The sequence below is a fragment of the Peromyscus californicus genome, unplaced genomic scaffold (genome assembly GCF_007827085.1).
Source record: "Peromyscus californicus insignis strain IS unplaced genomic scaffold, ASM782708v3 Scaffold_12__1_contigs__length_115047231, whole genome shotgun sequence".
NCBI classification, from domain to species: Eukaryota; Metazoa; Chordata; class Mammalia; order Rodentia; family Cricetidae; genus Peromyscus; species Peromyscus californicus.
In genome coordinates this window covers 2,668,738-2,692,924 of record NW_026294413.1, presented here as the reverse complement: position 1 = coordinate 2,692,924, position 24,187 = coordinate 2,668,738, and the positions used below count along the sequence as shown (strand labels likewise).

Here is a 24,187-nt window from a genome sequence, read left to right as displayed (position 1 = left end):
AGAGAGGAAATCACCTTCATTTGACGACACAGAAATAACTCTGTCATGGCTGCATGTGTAGTTGAGTGGTAGAACACTTGCCTAGCATGCACAAGGCTCTGCACTTGATCTCCAGCAGAGGCCCCCCCAAAACTCCTCTGTGAATATTTTCATGCATATTGTCTTCCAGTCTTTTTTTAATATATATTTATAAATTTTTTTTTGAGATGGTCTCCTTACGTGGTATAGCTGCTCTTGAACTCATGATCTTGCTTTAGCCTCCTGAGTGCTGGGGTTATAAATAAGGCTAGTACCTCCATGGCCAGCTTAAAAATGTCTTTGTTCAAGTCTTAACACATGCAAAGATTATTATTTCACCTACCCACATCTGCTTACATAATAACAGTACTATCACCTCTACCCCACCAAAAAAAGTCCCCGCAGATGTCCCTTTATAGTTATATCTGTCAGTGAGAACTCATGGTAGAACATAAATTAGTAAAAATATAGGTTAATTTAAGTTGTAAGAGCTAGTTAAAAAACAAACCTAATCTAAAAGCCAAGCTTTCATAATTAATAATAATGTGGTCATGATTTGGGAGCTGGCTGGTGGGACTCATTACATATGGCATCCAGCCGGGCGGTGGTGGCGCACGCCTTTAATCCCAGCACTCAGGAGGCAGAGCCAGGCGGATCTCTGTGAGTTCGAGGCCAGCCTGGGCTACCAAGTGAGTTCCAGGAAAGGCGCAAAGCTACACAGAGAAACCCTGTCTCGAAAAACCAAAAAAAAAAAAAAAACAAAAAAAACATATGGCATCCAACATGGAGGCTTGAATATCCAAGCATGGGGCCTGAGAAAGCTAAGAAAAGTTCTGGACAAGGAGCTGGATGTGGATTTCTAGTCCTGCAGTCTATCAGGTGGGCTTGATGACATACAGAGCCAGCTGCCAGCGCCATGTGCTAAGCTGAGCCTCATGGTGATTGACATGGAAGTTTAAGATTTGTCTCACGCAGTCAGAGAATGATGTAGACGCTTAGTAAAGCCAAATCCAAACACAGAAAACCTCTAAAAAAGGAACAGTATGTTTTAAAATGTGCTTGGATACTAAAGAAAAAAAGAAAATTGGTATAGACAGTTATAGGAAAAATAAATAGTTTAAAAATAATAAAGTAGAGTCTTTAAAGATAAAGTAATATAAAAGGAATAAACCACATAAGGATGGGAAATACACAGGGTGTTTGGATCCTATATGGTGCTTTGTTGACTTTGAACTTTTTTAAATGCTAATGAACAAAAAACAATAGCTGCTGAGAGATATTGGATTATGGAAACTGCTAAATTAAACCAACCTATATATCTTAAGAAAGCCTTGGCCGGGCGGTGGTGGCACACGCCTTTAATCCCAGCACTCGGGAGGCAGAGGCAGGCAGATCTCTGTGAGTTCGAGGCCAGCCTGGGCTACCAAGTGAGTTCCAGGAAAGGCGCAAAGCTACACAGAGAAACCCTGTCTCGAAAAACCAAAAAAAAAAAAAAAGAAAGAATTAACTTCATAATGCAAGTCAGAAAATATGTTGCTTTGGGGGAGAGGTTATGCCTTTGTTTCCATAGGAAACAAAAAAAGTTATGGTTCTCTTCAAAATTAATAAAGATCAGATTTGATCAGGGGAGACCTCCTGAGGATCTTGTCTGCAGACATGAGGGAAAAAGCCAAGAAAGACTACAGGACAAGTGATGTATATATATGCTGATTCCTCAACACAGGAACAGCTCTGAGACTGGATGAGACATGATAAATCTTTATGGCTACAGAAGCCTCATGACTTATTATTACATGCCATCCTTTCATGTAGCATGGATAGAGGTTTGGTTATACAGTCCAAACAGACTTATAAAGTTGACAGATGCCTTTTACCTCCTCAAACATAGAACAAAAAAAAAATTATCTTTAGCTGACTTGTGCACACTGCATATTTCATACTTGTGTTAATGCAGATATGTATGTTTCCTTTGAAAGTTTATGTGTTTTCAGAAAAAAAGGACCAGCTACTAATGAAGTAAGTAGTATAGGTGATCTAGCCTCACAGAATGCCTCTGTTACAGTGTCCTCAAAATTTTGCATCCAGAACAACTTCAAAGCTGCTAGTTGAGATGGTCTAGCTTCACAGACTATCCAGCCAATACTTCCGATAAGCTCTACACTTTCCCTTCACACAAAGACTAAACAAAAAATAATACAGCTAGTTTCTCCAGGACTTGACCAGTATCTCAATTTTCTCAGGGTCCCCTAAAGATGTCATAGCCCTCAGACAGCAGGAAGTAATATTAAGAATACAACACCCACATTCCCAAGGTGGGGTGGGTGGTTTTGATTATTTGGTGTTTGTCATCATTTAGGGGGATTGGTTGCGAATTGTTACTGGTCATGGTAAGGGAGGAAACTAAACAAGCGAGGTTGGATTCAAGGACTTCCTTCTGAAGAGAAAAAAGGAGGATAAAGGGTAGATTATTGAATCTTCTTCAAACTAAAAAGCAACTATTAATCTCAAATATTTAATATGGATTTTTGTATATTGATACAAATTTAAGGTTGTTTTTGTTAAAAACATAATGTTTCTATGCTTGTTTAAGATATTTTTGTATATTGATACAAGTTTGAGGTTATTTTTATTACTTTACGTGTGTGTGTGTGTGTGTGTGTGTGTGTGTGTGTGTGTGTGTGTGTTTCTACTTTTATTTAAGGTATTGTACCTATGCAGCTCATTTAAAAATATAATGTAATGCCGGGCGGTGGTGGTGCATGCTTTTAATTTCAGCACTCGGGAGGTAGAGCCAGGTAGGTCTCAGTGAGTTCAAGGCCAGCCTAATCTATAGAGTGAGATCTAGGACAGGCATCAAAACTACATAGAGAAACCCTGTCTTAAAAAAAAAAAAAAAATCGGGCCGGGCGGTGGTGGCGCACGCCTTTAATCCCAGCACTCGGGAGGCAGAGCCAGGCGGATCGCTGTGAGTTCGAGGCCAGCCTGGACTACCAAGTGAGTTCCAGGAAAGGCGCAAACCTACACAGAGAAACCCTGTCTCGAAAAACCAAAAAAAAAAAAAAAAAAAAAAAAAAAAATCGAAGCCGGGCGGTGGTGGCGCACGCCTTTAATCCCAGTACTCGGGAGGCAGAGCCAGGTGGATCTCTGTGAGTTCGAGGCCAGCCTGGTCTACAGAGCAAGATCCAGGAAAGGCGCAAAGCTACACAGAGAAACCCTGTCTCGAAAAACAAAAACAAAAACAAAACAAAAAAAAAAAGAGCTGAATAGCCAATAACTAAGCAAGATGTATAGGCGGGACTTCCGGTCACAGAGAGAGGAAGTAGGAGATGAATCTAGGCACTAAAGAGATGCAGAGTGAGTCAGACCCGCAGAATGGGATAGAGGTCAAAGCCATGTGGTAGAATGTAGATTAATGAAAGTATGGGTTAATTTAAGTTATAAGAGCTAATTGAAAACAAGCTAAAGGCCAAGCTTTCATAATTAATAATAAGTCTGTGGTCATTATTTGGAAGCTGTCTGTCAGGGCAGAGAAGGACTCATTACAAGAACTTCTCATCTGCTCTCTGGTTGTGACAGTTTCAAGTTTATCAAATTAGCATATTGTCAGCTATGGTGGTGAATGCCTTTAGTCCTAGCACTTGGGAAGCAGAGGCAGGCAGTTCTTCATGAAATTGAACCCAGCCTGCTTATACAGAGTTCCAGGCAGGCCAGGACTACATGGTGAGGTCCTGGGAGGGGCGGGGGGAGATCATGTGACGAATTAGAGTATGTAGCCTCCAGGGCCAAACTCTTTTCCATAGTGCACATGAGAGATTTCGGTGTGTGGTGTACAGTAATGGTCCATCCTTTTCATTGCTGACTAATGTCCCAGCAGTTTTTTGTTTGGTTGCTGTTGTCAGCTTGATAACAAGCTAGAGTCAAATGGGAGGAAGAGCCTCTACTGAGAAAATGCTTCAGACTGGCCTGAGGACAATCTGAGAGGCATGTTCTTAATTGCTAACTGATAGAGGAGGACCCAGCCAGCTGAGAGTGAAGCACCTCCTCAGCAGTGGTCCTGGGATTATTAGAAAGCAGGCTGAGCAAGCCGTGGGGACAATGTAGTAACTTATTCCTCCATGGTCTCAGCTTCAGTTCCGGCCTCCAGGTTCCTGTCTTGGCTTCTGCTGATGATAGTCTAACCTGTAAGCCATACAATAAAATAAACCCTTTCCTATCCAAGTTGCTTTTGGTCATGGTCTTTATAACAGCAATAGAAAGCAGACTAAGACAATGAATATAGCATTATATGAATATATGAATGAATAGCATTATATTAATACACTGTGGTTTACTTACAGCTTAAAAGAGATTCTGATTGTCTCCTGCTTGGGTGGTTATGAGTAAAGCTGCCACATATCTTTGACGTAAATTTTTGTGCCTGCATAAGTTTTAGTTTCTCTGGGGTTTAAATACCTACAAGTGATATTACCAAGTCACATAGTAAGTGCATATGCAACTCTGTGAGAAACTACCACCCTGTTTTACATTCTCTGCAGCAATACATGAGATCATGGTGTTTCCAACCTTGTCCTCACGTGGTTGTCAGCATTCTAACAAGTGCATAAAGGTATCTCATCAGGTTTAAAACTATTTTGATTTGCATATACAAATTATAGAACGGGTGGGTTATTATGACATTCTTCTATATCTCACAGTGATTTCGTTTGCACTCTTGTTATCTAGTGACACTGATCATCGTCTCTTGAACTGACTGTACACCCTTTTTGAAAAAATTATCTGTTCAAGTCTTTAACTTTTTTTTAAAGACAGGATCTCACTATGTAGCATTATATCCTGTATGCTGGCCTGAAACTTGCAATCTTCCTGCCTCAGCTTACTAAGTGCTAGATTCCTATAGAGTTTTAAAGTCCTTTATATATATATTCACAAGTCCTTTATTGTTTAGAAAATTCACAGATGTCTTCTTCCAGTTTGTGTCTTCATTCTCTTCCATTGCTTTTCTGTTTGTGTGTTAGCTGGGAATGGAGCCCAGAATCTTGTACACACTAGGCTAGTTCTCGATCATTGTACCATACTTCCAACCCTGACAACATTTGAACAAAAGCTGGGGTCATAATGTGCATGCTCTTCTGTGATGTAGTTTTTCATTTTCCAATGTTATTTCAAACACATCTCATGTTATTAGTTCTCCTCACTGTACTTGTAATGCCTGCAGAGTATCATTCCATTGCCAGCTGTGGTACCGTATTTATTCAGCAAATTTCTATGTTGGGCATTTAAGTGAATTTAAGTGATACTTAGAGCTAGATTTCTTTCACATTCAAAACACTTCTCAAGAATAGATCCTGAAAGCTAGAATTATTATTCTTGCAGATTATACTTTCATAAAGCATTTAAAGAATATGCGAATCACCCTCCAGAAGCTGGGAGCACTAGTCAGAGTGTGAAATGGGTTGAATATTGCCATTGTCTTTTTGTTTTAAGTTTTTAAGTTGATGTGGGTATGTGTGTCTTGTCAGTTTATGTCACCACGTGCATGCAGGTGCCTGAAAATGCCAAAGAACATCAGACTGCCTGGAACTAGAGTTACAGGCATTTGTGAGTTATATGATGTGGGTTCTGAGAACCAAACTCATGTCCTCTGCAAGAACTGAGCCATCTCTCCAGACTTTGTAACTTTACTTTATATATGTATGTATGTATGTATGTATGTATATTCCTTTTTATGTGTGTGCACGTTTTGTCTGCATGTGTGCCTGGTGCCCAGGAATGCCAGAAAAGAGTATTGTTCCTTTGGAACTGGAGTTGCAGAGGGCCGTGAGACACCATGTGGGTGCCGGGAATTGAGCCTGGGTCCTCTGCAAGAGCAACAAGTGCTCTTGACTGCTGAGCCGTCTCTCCACCCCCTTCACCCTCCTTTTAAGGGACAGCCTCATGCACCCCAGGCCGGGCTCAAGCTCACTGTGTAGATGAGGATGGCATTGAACCTCCGATCCTGCTGCCTCCACTTGCCAAATGCTGGAATTGCAGGTGTGAGCCGCCATGCCGGTTTGTGCGTGCCTGGGGACTGAATTCAGGGCCTCATCAGTGCTAGGCAAACACTCTTTCTGCCAGCTGAGCCACATGCACAGTACTTTAACTTTGCTTTCCTGGTATCTTAAAAATGTACTTATTGGTCTTTTTTAAAGTATACACTTTTTATTTGCAGTAAAGCTCTATATGAATGCGTGTTGAATGCTTTTTCTCTTTTTGTCTTCGGTGCATTTTTTTTCTTGTAGCACTTGAAAAGGAGTCCAGTCCCCTTTATCTGAAGTGTAAGAGTCACTGAGATTGCTGCTCTTATCACTGTGTTCTGATGGTCCACAACAGTGGAATGTGACTGAAGTGGGCGTCAGCTCCTAACATCAGCACACTGTCTTCCAGTGTGCTGTTCAGCCACTCATCCGTATGGTAGTACTTAAGCCCAGTGTCTCAGTCAGTGTTCTATTGCTGTGAAGAGACACCATGATCACGGCAAGCCTTACAAAGGAAAGCACTTAACTGGGGCTCGCTTACAGTTTCAGAGATTTAGTTTATTATTGTTATGGTGGAGAGCATGGCAGCACACAGGTAGATGTGGTAGCTTAGAGTTCTACATGCAGATTCAAAGGCAGCAGGAAGCCAGAGAAAGAGCCACTGGGTCTGGCTTGGGCTTCTGAAACCCCAAAGCCCACCCCCAGTGACACACCTCCTAACCCCTCTTAAGTAGCAACACTCCCTAGTGGCCAAGCATTCAAATATATGAATCTATGGAAGCCATTCCTGTTCAAACCACCACACACAGTGAACATCAGAACCCTCTCAAGGATTAGAAGTCATCTAAACCATCTTTTGTGTCAGTAGGCATGAGGATGGGAAATGAAGAACTCAAAGGTCTAGTTCAGCCCAGCACTAAGAAGAAGAAAAGGGGAAGAGAAAGGGGAGGAAAGTTAGGTTTACAAAAGTCTTGTGTGGTGGCTGTGGAGGGTAAGCAAGATGCAGTGGTGATAATCATTCCACACAGGTATTATGCTCACGAAAAACATGGCTGTGCTGTGACTCCATGGAAGTGTTTTATGGTTGCCCTTTATACTTCCTAGATCTCCCAGTTGAGATTTGATTTTCTATGAACATTCTACCCCATAATTATTCCGAAGTGTTTTTCTTTTTTAAAAATTAGAAAAAAAAAACAAAACTAAAAAAGGTATGTCTGTGTGAAGGTGTTGGGTCCCCTAGAACTGGAATTACAGACGGTTGTGAGCTGCCATGTGGGTGCTGGGGATTGAACCCATGTTAAGAGCTGTCAGTGCTCTTAACCCCTGAGCCATCTCTGCAGCCCCCTACCCCAAAGTATTTTTCTTCTGGGGACTTGAATTCATTGGGTCTTTCAGCTGATGCTCTGTGGCAGCTGTGGTAAAGAGCCTCACTGCCTTTGTTGGGCAATAGTGTCTGGGTTTATGTGCCCTTTGTCTTTGCCTCTCTTTGTAGATGCTGTCCTGAAAACTGTGCTTGGCATTTTATTCCAGTGAAATTCATATAGTGCAGCTACTCTAGTGAAGTTTCTAACAGTTATAGCCAGGAGTCCAACAAAAACAATCCAGAATGTTGTATTCATTTCTTTTAAACATAGATCATGAATGAATGGCACATGCCATTCATTTCTAACAGAGTAGGGGTGTGCCTATGAAATGACAAAACTCAACCTAACTTAAGTTCATTTTAAAAGGTTTTAGGAGGCTAGAAGATAACTCAGTGAAGAAAGTACTTTCTATGCACATATAAGGACCTGAGTTTGAACTCCATCACCCACAGAAAAAGCCAGGGTTGAAGGAAGAGAGGGTGGCCAGGCACGCTGGTGCATGCCTTTATTCCACAAGCATGTACACACGTGTTCCCACACACATTTGAACATGCACACAGACATGCACACCACGCACACATACATACGCACAAAACAATACAGTGCAATAAAATAAAAAGGCTTTAATCTGTAGTGAAAGACTTTGTCAGGGCTGAGGATGTAGCCCAGTTAGAGGACTTACCTACAGTACACAGAGCCCTGAGTCTGATATCCAGCATCCCATAAACCAGGGATGGTGACACACACCTTTAATCTAAGCACTAAGGATGTGGAGGCTCAGCTGCACCAAGTCTGAGGCCAGCTTGAGCTACATGAAAACTGTTTCAAAAAGTCTTGTTGTCGGGCGGTGGCGCACACCTTTAATCCCAGCACTCGGGAGGCAGGGACAGGCGGATCTCCATGAGTTTGAGGCCAGCCTGGTCTACAGAGCAAGTTCCAGGAACCAAAACTACACAGAGAAACCCTGTCTCAAAAACAACAAAAAGTCTTGTCATCCATAGCTATAAAAATACACTATATATTCAAAATTGATATATACACTTATAATGCCATTGTACATATTAGATATATTGATTTTGTCGATACACTGATTTCACATGTTAATTTCCTATCAGTTACAAAAGAATGACATGGATCTATTAGTATTGCTGTGGTCTCAGGTATTGTGGTGGTTTGAGCAGGAATGGCCCCCATAGGCTCATATATTTGAATGCTTGGTCATTAGGGAGTGGCACTATTAAGAGATACATCCTTGTTAGAGTACATATGGCCTTGTTGGAGGAAGTGTACTCCTGGGGGTGAGCTTTGGAGTTTCAAATGCTCAAGCCAGACCCAGTCTCTCTCTCTCTCTCTGTCTCTCTCTGTCTCTCTCTCTCTCTCTCTGTGTCTCTCTCTGTCTCTCTCTGTGTCTCTCTCTGTGTCTCTCTGTCTCTGTCTCTTTCTCTCTTCCTGCTGCCTGCCAATCCAGATGTATAACTCTCTGCTCCTTCTCCATCACCATGTCTGCCTGCATGCCGCCATGTCCCATGTGGAGGGAGGTAGGATGTGGTGGTTTGAATAAAAATGACCCACATAGGCCAATAGGGAGTGGCACTATTAGGAGGTGGGCCTTGTTGGAGGAGGTGTGTTACTTTGAGGTCTCGACACTAAAGCCAGGCTTAGTGTGGCAGTCTCTTCCTGATGCCTGTGGATTCAGATGTGAAACTCCCAGCTGCCTCTTTAGCACCATATCTGCCTGTTACCATGCTTCCTGCTTTGATAATAAGCTAAACCTCTGAAATTGTTTTTGTTTTTGTTTTTTTGGTTTTTTTTTTTTTTTTGGTTTTTCAAGACAGGGTTTCTCTGTGTAGCTTTGTGCCTTTCCTGGAACTTGCTTGGTAGCCCAGGCTGGCCTCGAACTCACAGAGATCCGCCTGCCTCTGCCTCCCGAGTGCTGGGATTAAAGGCGTGCACCACCACCACCCGGCTAAACCTCTGAAATTGTAAGCCAGTCCCAATTAAATAGTTTCCTTTATAAGAGTTGTTGTGGTCATGATGTCTCTTCACAGCAATAGAAACCCTAACACAGGTGTATCTTACTCACTTTGAGCAGAGCGACAGATGTCTGTAGCTAGAGTTTTCCTGCCTGGCCCACAGTCAGGACAAATCTCTCTCACCCGCCAGTCCCACAGCCTCTCAGACCCGACCAAGTAAACACAGAGACTTATATTGTTTATAAACTGTATGGCCGTGGCAGGCTTCTTGCTAACTGTTCTTACAGCTTAAATTAATCCATTTCTATTAATCTATACCTTGCCACGTGGCTTGTGGCTTACTGGCATCTTCACATGCTGTTTCTCATCATGGCGGCTGGCAGTGTCTCTCTGACTCAGCCTTCCTCTTCCTAGCTTTTTTCTCCTCCTTGTTCTGCCTACACTTCCTGCCTAGCCAATGGCCAATCAGTGCTTTATTTATTGACTAATCAGCAACACATTTGCCATACAGAACATCCCACAGCAGATGTCTGTCTAGACACAAGCATCACCAACAATGCAGCAGCTGAGGCCTCCCACCCTCCTATTTTCTACCTCTTCCTGATTCAAATAGTAACTTCCTGGGGCTGGAGAAATGGCTCAGCAGTTAAGAGCACTTGGTTCCCAGCACCCATCTCAGGTGGCTTTCAACTGCTGTAATGCCAGCTCCAAGGGGTCTAATTCCCTTACCTGCATACATGTAGCATGTTCCCAATGCAGAGATATGAACAGATACACACATACACGTAAGTAAATACAAGTATTTTTAAGGTGACTGCACAGCTTGGGTTTGCCTGTTTCTGAACCTTATATAAGCCTGTGAGTGTTTTTGTTGTCTTACAACAATGCTGATGAGCCTGATGTTTTATTTATATTATATTATTTATATTATTTAATAGTAATCTGTTCTTTTGCTGTCTAGTGTTTTATCCACCTTAAAGATGAACATCTGAGTTCTATTTAGGTGAATACATCTTTTGGTGAAGTAATAAGCTTCTAGAGGGAGGAATAGAATTTCTGAGTTGTAGACTATGCATGCCAAGCAAAATTTCCAGATGTGTATACTCTTGATGGGCAGGCACCCTACCATTGAACTATATCCGTAGGAGTATTCACAGTTACATTCTCACTCACAGTGTATGCTTCTGTTCTACGCCCTTGTCAACATTTGGTGTATCAGTCTTTAAATTATTAGTTATGTGTAGCTAAAGTTTTCCTGCCTGGCCCACAGTCAGGACAAATCTCTCTCACCCGCCAGTCCCACAGTAGTTCAGACCCGACCAAGTAAACACAGAGACTTATATTGCTTACAAACTGTATGGCCATGGCAGGCTTCTTGCTAACTGTTCTTATAGCTTAAATTAATCCATTTCTATTAATCTATACCTTGCCACATGGCTCGTGGCTTACCGGCATCTTTACATGCTGTTTCTCATCATGGCGGCTGGCAGTGTCTCTCTAACTCAGCCTTCCACTTCCCAGCTTTATTCTCCTCCTTGTCCCGCCTATACTTCCTGCCTAGCCAATGACCAATCAGTGTTTTATTTATTGACTAATCAGCAACACATTTGCCATACAGAACATCCCACAGCACTTCCCCCATTTTTTTTTCAAAAAGGAAGGTTTTAACCTTAACAAAATAAAATTACATATAATTTGGGAATTTGGGTGTAGCTTCTCTTACTACTTCCTGCTGGAGGGGGGCGCTGTATCTTATGGGGAAACAAAGAAAATTTTAGGATTATGGAATAGTCCGTGAGGCTGTATCATCTGAGCCAGTTGCCTTCAAACCATTCTGGATGTTGGATCATCTGGGCCATGGTGTCATCGGAGACCTTTCAGGGGGTCTTGGCTGATGTATCTTAATCTGGAACAAATCCATAGCCTCTGACTTTCTGTGGGAACAAAAGCAGAGACTCTTTTCCAAAGCAACATATCCTTATATCCAAATTTTGAAGTCAAGGTACCTTTAAAATATACATTTTGGCATAACTCAACAGCTTTTACAATCAAATGTTTTTTTGCAGTTAAAAATCCCAAAGACAATACAATGCAGATTCTCTGTGTAATATTCATCTCTACGTGGCTTATTTTCTATATTAATTTTACTGTCTCTTTAAAGACTTTATTTTTTAAAACTATGTATTTGTTTCTATAACTGTATATATCACCTTTTTGTCTCTTTCAAGCCTACGTATCTTTTACACACATTGTAAACTATTACATCTGAATCTGTCTTATTGTGAATCTATTGCCTTAAACTGCAGCAGTTGTGGCTGCTGTCTGCCCACTTCAGCTTCCTAACATGGCAGTGTTACATTTTCCACCAGCTCTGGGAGCTATCGTGGGTCTATGCTTTTATCCAAGCAGCATACAGCCCAGAAACCTCTTTTTTTTGTTTTGTACTAGCAAAGGCTAAATCCACCACGCAGCTTAATGTGCCACTTGCAGAAGCCTCATTCCCGCCATACAGCGGCAGGTCAAGCGTGCATGCTAGGAACCCATCAGTAGCTCAAACCGGCAGCTGCCGCTCATTTGAGAGAGACAATTAGGAACTGTTTTTAGCTCTGTTTTAGAATCTTTTTTTTCAACTTTTAGGTGGAAACTCTTGCCACCACATTGGATGCCATTTGTAGCTAAAGTTTTCTTCACATGTTGTTTGTCATCATGGCGGCTGGCAGTGTCTCTCTGACTCAGCCTTCCACTTCCCAGCTTTATTCTCCTCCTTGTCCCGACTATACTTCCTTCCTAGCCAATGATCAATCAGTGTTTTATTTATTGACTAATCAGCAACACATTTGCCATACAGAACATCCCACAGCAGATGTCTGTCTAGACACAAGCATCACCAACAATGCAGCAGCTGAGGCCTCCCACCCTCCTATTTTCTACCTCTTCCTGATTCAAATAGTAACTTCCTGGGGCTGGAGAAATGGCTCAGCACTTACCTTCCTTGCAGAGGATCACTCACAGCTGCTGTAACTCCAGCTCTAGGGAATTCAACACCCTCTTCTGCCATCTTCAGGCACCTGCACTTACATCTGCATACCCCCATCCATACACATATACACATAATTAAAAATAAAACAAATACTTAAAATATTTAGTTGTGTTGGTTCTATAGTTCTGTGTCAGTGAAATTTTAGTTTGTAATTCTGCTGAACAATGAGGTGGAGTGTGTTGTTTTTACTGACTGACAGTGTAATTGTGATAAGACTGTCCTAATGATTTGCTGTTTTCTTCTTGGTGGTCACTTTGAAATAGATTGATTTGTGCACAGGGATTGTATTAATTATATGTTATACTGCTGAAGCACATTTAAAAGATTGAATTCCTAAGGTCACAGGAGGATGCAAACAGAATACTGATGTTACTGCTCACAGCCTCACTTATAAGATGAATTATTTAAAAATCTGTAACACGATCCCAATCTGAGATTGAGTGTTGGCATTAATTCAGTGGTCTGATAGTTTTAGATGCATCAAGAAAAAGGCATGAGGCCAGGTGGTAGTAGTGCATGTCTTAAATCCCAGCACTCAGGAGACAGAGGCAGGGGGTTTCCTTAGTTCAAGGCCAGCTTGGTCTACAAGACAGCCAGGACTACACAGAGAAACCCTGTCTCAACAAACCAAAAAAAAAAAAAAAAAAAAAAAAACGAAAGAAAAGAAAAAGACATGGACTTCTGAGGTGTGATCCTCAATTGTAGAGCATTTTTTTCGGGGTGTGTGAGGCCTTGAATTCATCTACATATGTTATCCCTCAAAAAGTACCAAGAGAAAAAAAGGCATCAGTTTGTAGTGGTACACAGGACTGAATGTCTGATGAGTTTCCTGCTCTGGTGCTACCTGGGTAATACCTTGCTCAGAGAGAAATGTAGCTGCTGCTGTGAGGAGCTAGATTGGCCAGTTGGTCTTGAAGTTCTTCCCTTCTGTCCAGTCCCACAGGGCATGAATCAGACAATGTCATTCTCACCTCGATGAGTCAAGACCAAACACACTGTCTGTAATCATACCTAAGCAGCACACAAAACTCTCAACACTTTCTAAAGCACAAATGATCAACTGACACCATCCCTTGTAGGGATGCTGTTTTTGAACCAATCAGTGGCAGCCTTGGGCTCATGCTGCTTTGGGACCAATCACAGTGGCAGCCTTGGGCTCATGCTGCTGCTTTGGGACCAATCACAGTGGCAGCCTTGGGCTCATGCTGCTGTTTTTGAACCAATCATAGTGGTAGCCTTGGGCTCATGCTGCTTTGGGACCAATCACAGTGGCTGCCTTGGGCTCATCTGGCTTCCGTTTAGATCAGATGTGTTACTTACAGCTGGGCAAATTTCCACACTCAACCTCAGATCGGAATAGATTTTTAAGTGGCATATGGTTTGTCTTATAAGTATGGCAATGGATAATAATGTCAGAACTCTTAAGAATTTCACCTGCTTCCTGACAAGAGCCAATCTAGAGCAAAACTCTGTTCCTTAAAGTATTCCTCAGACCATGCAGCTCAGGCTCCAATCCTGAAAGCCGTTTCTAGCACCCCTTACCAAGAGTCTCTCTGTCTGCAAGCTGCAACAACATAACCACAGGATGTCCCAGATGTCTGGACTGCCTTGACTTTGGGGACCATGTGACAATCAGACTATGAGTTTGTCAAACACTAAAAACAGATTGACTTCTTGTTGCAGGATATTTGTACACTGTGTGATGTTGTGATTGGTTTAACAAAAAGCTTAACGGCCATTAGCTAGGCAGGAGAGACTAGGCGGGACTTCTGGGCAGAGAGAAGACTCTGCAGCAAGACAGGGAGGGAGTCAGACAAACGGAAGGAAGGAGAGGTAAAAAGCTACGTGGCAGAACATAGATTAACAGAAACAGGTTAGTTTAAGTTATAAGAGCTAGTTGGGAACAATCCTAAGCTAAAGGCCAAACTTCCAAAATTAGTAATAAGTCTCCATGTCATTATTTGGGGTTGGCAGTCCCAAAAGAAAGAAAGTCCAACTACAACTTCTTCTGAGTTTATTTGAGCTACACATTGGAACTGATGGATAAATATAATGACAACTTATCAATTTATTAAAAGAAAGAAAATCCCAGAAAGGTTTACAGAAAGTTAGTGGTTCCTGGTACTGTGTGTCAAAAAGAAGACAAGATGTCAAAGAGCACTCCTGTTGGAGTGATGGTAATGTCCTAAAACTGATTACAGTGACTGCTATACAATTAAATTTAGTAAAAATCATTGAGCTGAACAGTTATAATGTGTGAATTGCATGATATCTCAATAAACTTGTTTATAAGTAGTTTATAAGTAAGTAATATTTTTTCCCCTGAGACAGAGTTTCATTGCGTAGCCTTGGTTGCTCTGGACCTCACTCTGTAGACCAGGCTGGCCTTGAACTCACAGAGATCCACCTGCCTCTGCCTCCTGCCTCTGCCTCCCGAATGCTGGGATTAAAGGTGTGCTCTACCACTACCCTGCACAAATAAGTAATATTTTCACAAACTTGTTCACAACAAAAACAATCAGAGAGGAGAGCTGCTTGAATTTAGCATTCTAAATTTTAAACAGACGTTTTCAGTGAGTCAAAGGCAGAGTGAACAGAATTAGTACCAGGGATAAGTTATACTCTTCTACCTCATACACTCCACCACCGTCCTCCCTGACACTTTGGTTTGCTCCTGTGGTTTTCATTTTTCCAGGTTACGCTGACCAAATAATCCCTCTGCATAAGTCCCATGTTGACTTACAAGCCACCAAGGTACTTTTATATTGCTGTGACAAAACACCATGGCCAAGGCAACTTACAAAAGAAAGCATTTAATTTGGGGCTCACCATTTCACAGTAACCATTTTGGTGGGGAGCATGTGGCAGGCAGGCCGGCCTGGCACTGGAGAAGTGGCTGAGAGCTTACATCCTTATGCACAATTCGGAGGCAAAGAGAGGGAGAGCTAACTGGAAAGGGGTGGGCTCTTGAAACCTCAAAGCCCACCCTCGGTGACACATCTCTTCCAACAAGGGCACACCTCCTAATCCTTCCCAAACAGTTCTACTAACTGGGGACCAAGTAGTCAAATATATGAGCCCATGGGGGTCTCTCATTCAAACCACTACAGAGTTCTTTTGGGAACTGCTATGGTTTGAATTTGAAGCATCTTCTTAAAGGCTCATGTGTTGAAGATTTGGTGGGTACAGTCATTGAGAGGTAGGTAATCGGAAATGAGAGCTCTGAACTGTTCTAAGGGAGTGAGTGACTGATGTGATAGCATCAGTGGGAGGCAGTGGAACCCTTTGGAGGTGAGGCCTATTTGGAGGAAGTAGGTCCCAGGGAATGTATTTCTGAGAGCTTTATTTTTTCCTGATGTCTCTCTTCTCCTTTTCCCACTCTCCTCCTCCTCCTCCTTTCTTCCCTCCCTCCCTCCTTGCTGCCATGATGTGAAGAACTCCTGTTTCACTGTGCCCTCTGCCATGATGCTCTGCCATGCTAAACCCAATGGAGTCAGTGGATCATGGACAAATCTCCAAAGGCATAAACCAAAACAAATCTTTCCTCCATTAAGCAGTTTTTCTCAGGAATTTTGTCATAGCATTGTGAAACAAGACTAACACTAGGACCATTCTTTGTCTTTTTGTTTTGAGACAAGGTCTATCTAGATAGGTAGTCCAGGTATAGACCAGGGTAGCCTTACTCACAGAGATCCGCCTGCCTCTGCCTCCGAGTGCTGGGATTAAAGGCGTTCACCACTATGTCCTGCCCCATTCAAGATTTCATAACTTGAAAAATGACCTCTCTGATCAGTGTTTATAGTTTATTTTTCCAAGGCTAGTTTTACTTCCAAGTTATACTATAGAAAATGGATTTTCTTTAACCAACAACTAAAAATTAGTCATTTGACAGAAGACATATTTATCCATGTTTTTATGTGTATGGGGGCTTTACAGAAAAGAAATGAAAACCAAAAGAAGCAGTTGTTCTTACAAGAATATCTACTGTGTAAAAGCAGCAGCAGAAGTTACTAGTTAAAAGGGGTTTTGAGCCACAGGCTGTACATTGGAACAGCAATGAGGAAATATGTGATAGATTAGGGTTGGTTGTTAAGGTTTATTATGAAGATTTTTCTTGGTATTGTCTCCAGTCTTTCTGGTTAGGAGAAGTTCAGGTTTTCTTGGCCAAATAATTCATCTCCTGCTTGCTACTGGTGTGTGTGTGTGTGTGTGTGTGCTAGAGGTTGAAACTAGGACCTAACACATGCTAGGCAAGCAAGATACCATTAACCCCCACCCCGTCTTTTTTTTTTTTTTTAAGGTCTTAAAGACACAGTCTCATTAAGTCTCTCAAACTCTCCCGGAATTCAAGGATCTGCAACTTGGGCAGGTCTTGAACTTGTGATCCTTATCTCAGCCTCCCAAGTAGCCCACCCGGCTCCACTGCTACTTCTAAAAAGGAAAATCTCTGTACTGCTTAGACAGAAGAGGAAGGTGATCTTGTGCCAATAGTTTTCGGTTGCCTTTAACCCAGAATCATCTTTCTTGGGTATGATATTCTGACCCATCATTGATGACATTCTCTGGCAGAAAATGAAAGACAATCCGTTTTTGGTTTATTTTCCCCCATTCTAGAAAAATATTGAAGATGCTTTCATTTACAGACATATAGCTAATAATATGTAATGAACACTTTTTTTCAAATGTAAGGCACTTATAATTTACACTTTACACATGAATAGGATGATCAGATAATATACACGTATGCCCCGTATAATATTTTATTCATTGACCATCTGAAATTAAATCGCCTAACATGGCTATCTGTATATTTATTTGCTAAATCTGGTCATTCTATTCATACCATGTGAGAAACTCAGAAATGGACGTCTAAAATATCTCAATAGAGAAGAATGGGGGAAAAAAGAATTCTGGGTTTTTTTATTTAACTATGGTAAACTATACATAATTTATCATTTTAACCATTGAATGTAAAACTCAGAAACATGGTATATTGAATTGTGCAGCCACCACTTCATCCCTCCCAGACATTTTTCGTCATTCTGTACTGGAACTCCGCAGCCATTAATTAAAGTACCCCTTCCCTTCCTTCCCTCAGCTTCTCCGAATTGACAAATGCAGTTTGCAGCATAGAGGAAAATCACATTCCTCAGGTTTTGCTCCAGCCAGAGTTATCAGCAGTGTGAGGAAAAGAGAGCATCGCCGTCCGTGGGGAAAAAGCAGAGGAAAGTTCCCTTTTTTCTAGCTTGGAAGAGAACTCTCCACTCCTTTTGCGTTTCTGCCCATCAGCGCTCACCAACCAGGAGCTCCCCAGCCCTGGATCGTCCCGCCATCCAGGTAACCTAGGGAACCGCAGGTGGAGCGTTATACAGAAGAGACCGGATCCGGAAGTAGAGGTCTACCAACCAAAAAGCGGCTAAGCGCGATGACGTGTCGAAATAGGCGTTGGCGTACCGGCTCTGCGAACGCCCTGTTCCCCGCTGCGCTCCGGGCGAGTCCTCTGTCAGGAATCCCGACACCGTTTTCGTTCTCAGAGACTCGTTTGTCCGGGTGTTGTTGTTGTTGTTTACTTTGCCCAGAGTACGACAGTGGCTGGAGGAAAACACCTACGGGTCCCCGTGGGTTCAGCATTACCGAGTCGTCCAGGTCACCGTGGAAGCCGTTCTCGGTTTTGCTCTGTGAAAGAGGGCGGGTGAAATGCATCTGGAAAACCTCAAGCTTTAGCGCCCCAAGTCTGCGAGTCTAAATTCAGATCCAGGACGTGTGTCCTCCGGCGACCAGCGCCGTGCACCTTAGTTTGCTTGTCCCGGGTTATAGAGGCTGCTATAGAAGATGCAGAGACCAGGCAACAAACAGTGAACAAATAAACACAGTTCCAAAAGTGGTAGATACCGTGGGGCACCCGTGGAACTGAGGAACATCCACATTGTACATTGTCCCTCTCACACAAGTAGAAGCAGAGACGACCAGCACAGTGGCCTGGGGGTAGTTCTGCGCTTGGAGACCACGAAGAGGACTCAGTCCATAGTTGGGTGGCCCCGTGGACAGCATGTGGGCTGTAGGGAACGAGGTTTGAGGCAAGGGTGCTGTTATCTGAGGTAGAAAAAAGTCATGACAAGGTCGGAGGCTGCGACAGTGAAGGTCAAGTCTGGTAGTGTCAGAAAAATAAGTATCTGTAGACAACAGCCGCTGCTTCTCTCCACAATGGGAGTTGTCATGACCTGCCCAGCCCAAGTTTCAGTGTGTTGACGTGTCTGAGAGGGGGGGGGTGTGGACACACTTCACCGTTCCTTGTGTTACACAAATGGTCAGCATCTGGGAGAACTACTATATTCCACAGGTCTGGAGGAAGAGGAGCATCCTCTTGTTCCCTTCTGCCTTGACGAACTCACGTGCCTTCAGGGGTCACATAGCTAGATTGCGGCGTTCCAAAGCTGGAGCGCTCTGCCGGGTACGTCAGGGGTTTTTCTGGTGCTAGATCCCTTCGGGGAAAATATATGAACACCCACAAGAATTGTGATAGCCCATGGGACTCCAAACTTCTTAATTTACCGACTTTCTGAACTTGCCCTTCCTTAAACTTGGTTACGGTCATGCAGGGCTGTTAATGTTTGTTTTATACTCTAAAAGGATGCACTCTAGGGAGGAATTCGATTGACGTCTAAAGCTCCACGGGGTGGTAGGGGTCCATCGGCTTTTTATGGTAAAATTATTTTTTACTCCTTGAGAAAATATTCGAACTTTCCTTCATCCACCGTCTCGGTCTCCATCAGTACTTGGTTCATCAGTCCTGAGTTGATTGGCGTGTATGAGGAAGTTACTGGGAACACAAAGGCGGAGCGCTCGAGAAACAAGACGTTCCGGAGGGCCAGAGTGGACTCTGGACCCAGACTGTGAGAGCCGGAAGCCCGCAGACGGAAGTCATCCAGCCCGACAGCTGCAAACCCGGAACGCGGGTCTCCTCCCCGCCCCGCCCGGAAACAGCCCGCTGCGCTTGCGGCGCCCGCACTGAGCATGTGCACGCGGGGCCGCGCATGCTCCGTCGAGGCCCGCTTCGGTTTCTGTCGCGGGGCCCGCGGTGTCTCCTAGCGCAACCGGAACTAGCCGTTGCGAGCCGGCCTTCTCGGCGCTCGGGCCTTAAGGTGATCCCCGGGCCCCCGCCCCTCCTCCCTCGTCGTCCCCTCGGCTCGGCCGCCCTTCTCTCGCAGCCGCCGGCATGAGCGCCAGGCCGTCCGCGTCGCCGCCAGCGCGAGGCCCACGGCTGTTGCTGCTGTCGCTGCTCCTGCTGGGGACGGTCCCAGGCCCGCGCCCGGGCAGCGCCTTCTACCTGCCCGGCCTGGCGCCGGTCAACTTCTGCACCGAAGAGAAGAAGAGCGACGAGTGCAAGGTGGGGGAGGCCTGGCGGGCCGCCTGGCCTGCGGAGGGAGCGGGGTCGGGCCCGGGAGGGGGCGTAGCCGTGGGTGGGGTCGCATTCCGGAGCTGCGGCGGGCTGGGGGCCGTGCTCCCCCCCCCCCCCCCCGGGCTGCGTTCGGAAAGGTTGACGGAGCGCCGGGGCGGCTCGTCCCAGTCGGGACTCCGGCGGCGAGCGGATCGCCCTGGGACTGGCCTGCACGCAGCTCCCCGGAGTGACCCGCTGCCCACTTAGGGCGATCCCAGCAGAGCGACAACTTCAGTAACTTTTCATTTCATTGCTTCCCGTTTCATTGTACTTTCCTGGAACTCCTGGTTAGGACAGTTTATTCTCTCTAGGACTTTGATATGTAACTTCAAGATTTGCAGTTGATTTTAACCTGTGGATTGTGACACATTCTAACGCTCATAAAAACTGCGTTAGTAAGACTAGTTATCGAGACACTTAATTCCTGGCCTTTAAATGTTATTTTAAAAATCTCTATAAACATATTTAAGAGACTCCAAGTGAGTTTCTCCGGGATGGTTTTAAACACTTAAGCATACGGCGGAAGAAAGAACCCATCTTGAAAATGTTGGCTTCGTAGAACATTCGCCTACATGTTTTCAGTTTACAGCTGGTAGCGGCTTTCATGTTATTAGGTGTAGAGCATCACAGTACACCTTTATTTCGTTGTTACTAATACTTAACCATTTGGAGAATCGAGGATCTCCTTGAAACTGTTAATTTTAACAGTTCAAATAATAGTTCAGAAGACGTTTACAATCTGTAAATAGGCTTATTTACTAAATTTTTTAAGCTGGTGTTTATTTTATGACTGCTGGCTTTACCGCAGTTGTGAACCTTGAGGTTGTTTTAGACCTTTAGGGAGGCTATTAAAGTTTTCACTGCATTTTGCTGTTTCTCTTTAGATTTAAATTTGCAGCTATCCTGTGTTGTGTTGACACAATCACTAGTTTTAAAAAGAAACAAACAAACCTGTATCTGTAAAAAATGTCTATGAATCTAGGGGGCTGGAGAGATGGCTCAGTGGTTAAGAGCACTGGCTGTTCTTCCAAAGGTCCTGGGTTCAATTCTCAGCAACTACATGGTGGCTCACAACCATCCGTAATGAGTTCTGCCCTGCAGGCATACATGCAGACAGAACACTGTGTACATAATAAGTAAATAAATGTTAAAAAAAAAAAAAGCCTATGAATCTGTAAGATTCAGTGTATAAGATTGACCCAGGTTAACAGTCCACAGTCTAACTGTGGTACTCCGCAAAGCAGAAAGTTCTGCCTCCAGACCCAAAGTGAGGTCCAGTCTTGCAGGTACACTGGATTTTTTTCTTTTAAATTTTCCAGTAGCCAGCTTTTACAAACAAGTACTTAGCCTTTAACTGAACATCGAATGTGTGTTGTATTCATAATTCCTCAGAGAGAAAAATAACATTTCCAGCTCCTCTAGCAACCCCTGGAGAAGAAATTAATGAAGTCTGATACTGTGTCCACATATACCTCAAGAGCAGATGAGGAAAGGCTTGTGACTTGGAGTGGCGTTGGACATAGTAGACTAGAGATGAGAGTGAGTGAATTTGTAGGTGGTCTGCAAGCTGGGTGGTTTGTTTTGTTTTGTTTTCTCTCACAAGGTCTTCAAGTATCTTTTTGAAAATTTACCGGGCCTTTTGAGGTTTTTAGTTTAATAGATGTGAGGATAAACTAGGCAAGACATCATATTTCTGGATGTTCGATTTTCATCTCCTCAGCTGCTCTGCATTGGCCAGTAGGAACAAGGGTGTGTTGCTGGCCTCTCCTCCAGCTTGCTTGTGTGGAGAACTTAAACTTCTTCCCTTTTCTCCCAGTGGGGAGGTACTCTGCATAGTAAACAGTTTAAATTTTTATTACATCAGTCAGGATGGTAACTGCTTGTTTGTGAATACTCCTTCCCTTTCTCTTCCTAATAGAAATTTATTTCACAGTTTGGGAGGCTGGAAATCTAAGATTTAGGTGCCCACAGATACAGAGTCTGGTGAGGTTTCATTTTCTTCCTGGTCTATATACAGGTATGTCTTCATGTGGTGGAAGGAATGGAAGAACTTCTTTAGGCCATTTTTTGAGGACACTAAACTATTCATGGGAGCTCTGCCCCTAGGACCTGGTCATCCCCTAAAAGGCTTTCCTTCATAGTACCATTACCTAAGGGTCTATGTCTCAACCCAGGAATTGGGACAGGAGAGCGTAAGGTTCATACCACACTACCCCATGTTTCTTAAGGAGGGCAGAAGGGACTTTGATACTGTTTCTATTATTTCTGGTCCTTCCCCTCTATAACACAAGGATAGTCATGCTTGCTTCTTATGTATTCCCCTTGAAAGGTATTTTAGACTTCTTAGAGTAAACACTGTCTTTGTCCTGGATGAGTGCAGAGTGAAGCAAGTGTAGCTCTGGGTAGCGTGTGTAGCAGTCTTTTACATCCTCATTCTGCCTTGTCTCAGGGTGGATTTTGAGAGACTGAGGATTTGGCTACTCTGTCACCTTGCACACCTTTAATGCTAGCACTTGGGAGGCAGAGACAAGCTCATCTCTTGAGTTGGAGGTCAGCCTAGTCTACATAATGAGTTTCAGGACAGACAGGGATATGAAAAGAGACCTTGTCTCAACAACAACAAAGTTTTATGTTTAATTTTCTAGCAGAGAAACAGGAGTCCACTGAACATAAAATCCTATTTATGTTCCTCTAATTTCTGGTTAATGATCTTAGCCTTCATAAATACTGATTTTTCCTGGTTTACTCTTTTTGAGCATAATACCATTACATGTGCATACATTTAAATATCTGTAGTCATAACGTGTGCATTCTTGTTTCTGTTAGAGGCGGGAACATTTTATTGTTAACAGTATGCTGTCTGTGGATTGCTTAACCATTTATGCTTGTCAGGCCTTTAGGTTGGTTTCAGTTTTTCTCTGTTGTAATTAGTTTTGTTGGAATGTACTTAGCAGGAATTATTTGTGCATTCTGTTTTTTTAAAGATTTATTTTTACTTTTAATTATGTGTGTCTGTGTGTAGATGCATATGAGTATGGGTGCCTGTGGAGGCCAGATGTGTCAGATTCCCTGGAGCTGAAGTTACAGGTGGTTGTAGCCACCAGATGGGTGGGCACTGGGAATTGAACTCAGGTCCTCTAGAACAGTGCTGGCTCATAATGACTGAGCCATCTCTCCAGCTCCTCTTTGTATATTCTTAAATGTTAATTTTATTTTAACTTTAATCCTGTGTGTGAGTGTTTTGCCTTCATGTATATCTGTATCATGTGCATGCCTTGTGCCCAGGGAGTCTGCATCAAATATCTTGGAACTGAAATTACAGACACTTGTTAGTTCCATGTGGATGCTGGATAGAACCTAGATCCTCTAGAAGAGCAGTCAGTGGTCTTGAGTCATCTCTCTAGCCCCTATTTTTAGTGTGCCTCTGTGTACAAGGGAGCGTATGCCTGAGGAGGACAGGGCTCAGATCCCACTAGAGGTCGAGTTACAGAAGGTTGTGAGCCACTGACAAGGGTACTGGGAACCAAACTCAGGTCATCTGCAAGAATGGCATCCCAGTATTAATATTTATTTCCCAGTTACTTTGGTTTGGGTTGTCGAAATGGTCTTTTGCTCTCCTGACCCAAAGTACAAAATATTTCAGCTTTATCCTCCCTACTGTTAGGATTATAGGAGTGTGTTGTTACCAGGTCTCAGCTTAGTTATACATTTAAGAACTATGTGGTGATACCTGAGATACTTTCTTTTAATTTTTGTGGTGTTAAGGATTGAACCCAGGGACTTGAATATACTAGCCATGTGTTCTACCACTGAGCTACACACTTTTCTGGAAACACTTTTCATATAGAGCTTTCAGTGCCGTTGAGGTGTCTAGTGTTCCTCCCATTTCTGTGCCTTGTTTTGTTAGTTTTTAAGACCATAATAATGAAGGCATGCACTTTGGGGTTCTGTTCCTGTAGCCTCTGCTCCATCCAGGGATATGTAGCTGTATGATCAGAGTTAGTAGATCTGCACAGTGTGAAATGTACAGTTCCCATTAATATAAAAGTTTTGACTCTCTCAGTTAGCTGCTGTGTGCTGGTTAGCTTTGGACCAAGTCTCAAGTGGAGTGAGTGGTATTGTAGTAGCTAGTAATTGAAGATTAGTGACAGTTCACCTTCACAATTTTAACTGTCAATATTTGGCTCCTTAATGTCAGTTCAGACCTAAGAACTAAAATAGCACAAGCTCTCGAAACATTGGACACCTTTTTACTAACTAATATAGAGATCATATTCTTAGGGGAAAGAGTAAGGATTTCTTTCCTGGGGCTGGACTTGGTGACACACACAACACACCTT

General features: G+C 43.2%; 2 protein-coding genes across 3 annotated transcripts in view; both read left to right on the top strand.

Moving 5' to 3' along the window:
- The window catches only part of LOC128107024 (putative mitochondrial import inner membrane translocase subunit Tim8 A-B), a 95,660-nt gene extending 76,359 nt beyond the window's left edge, over positions 1-19,301 (top strand). The window contains exon 6 of the transcript XR_008216914.1: positions 17,508-19,301. The gene's annotated coding sequence lies outside the window, so the exon portion shown is untranslated. The remainder of the gene's footprint in view (positions 1-17,507) is intronic.
- A 179-nt stretch (positions 19,302-19,480) lies between these two features.
- Positions 19,481-24,187, top strand: part of Tm9sf2 (transmembrane 9 superfamily member 2) — a 51,884-nt gene continuing 47,177 nt past the window's right edge. Inside the window, exon 1 of one of the 2 annotated variants that reach the window (XM_052732396.1) lies at positions 19,481-19,796. In XM_052732396.1, the coding sequence (XP_052588356.1) occupies positions 19,626-19,796 (171 nt within the window). In that variant the 5' untranslated portion in view covers positions 19,481-19,625. The remainder of the gene's footprint in view (positions 19,797-24,187) is intronic. The other variant, XM_052732395.1, reaches the window with a different exon arrangement.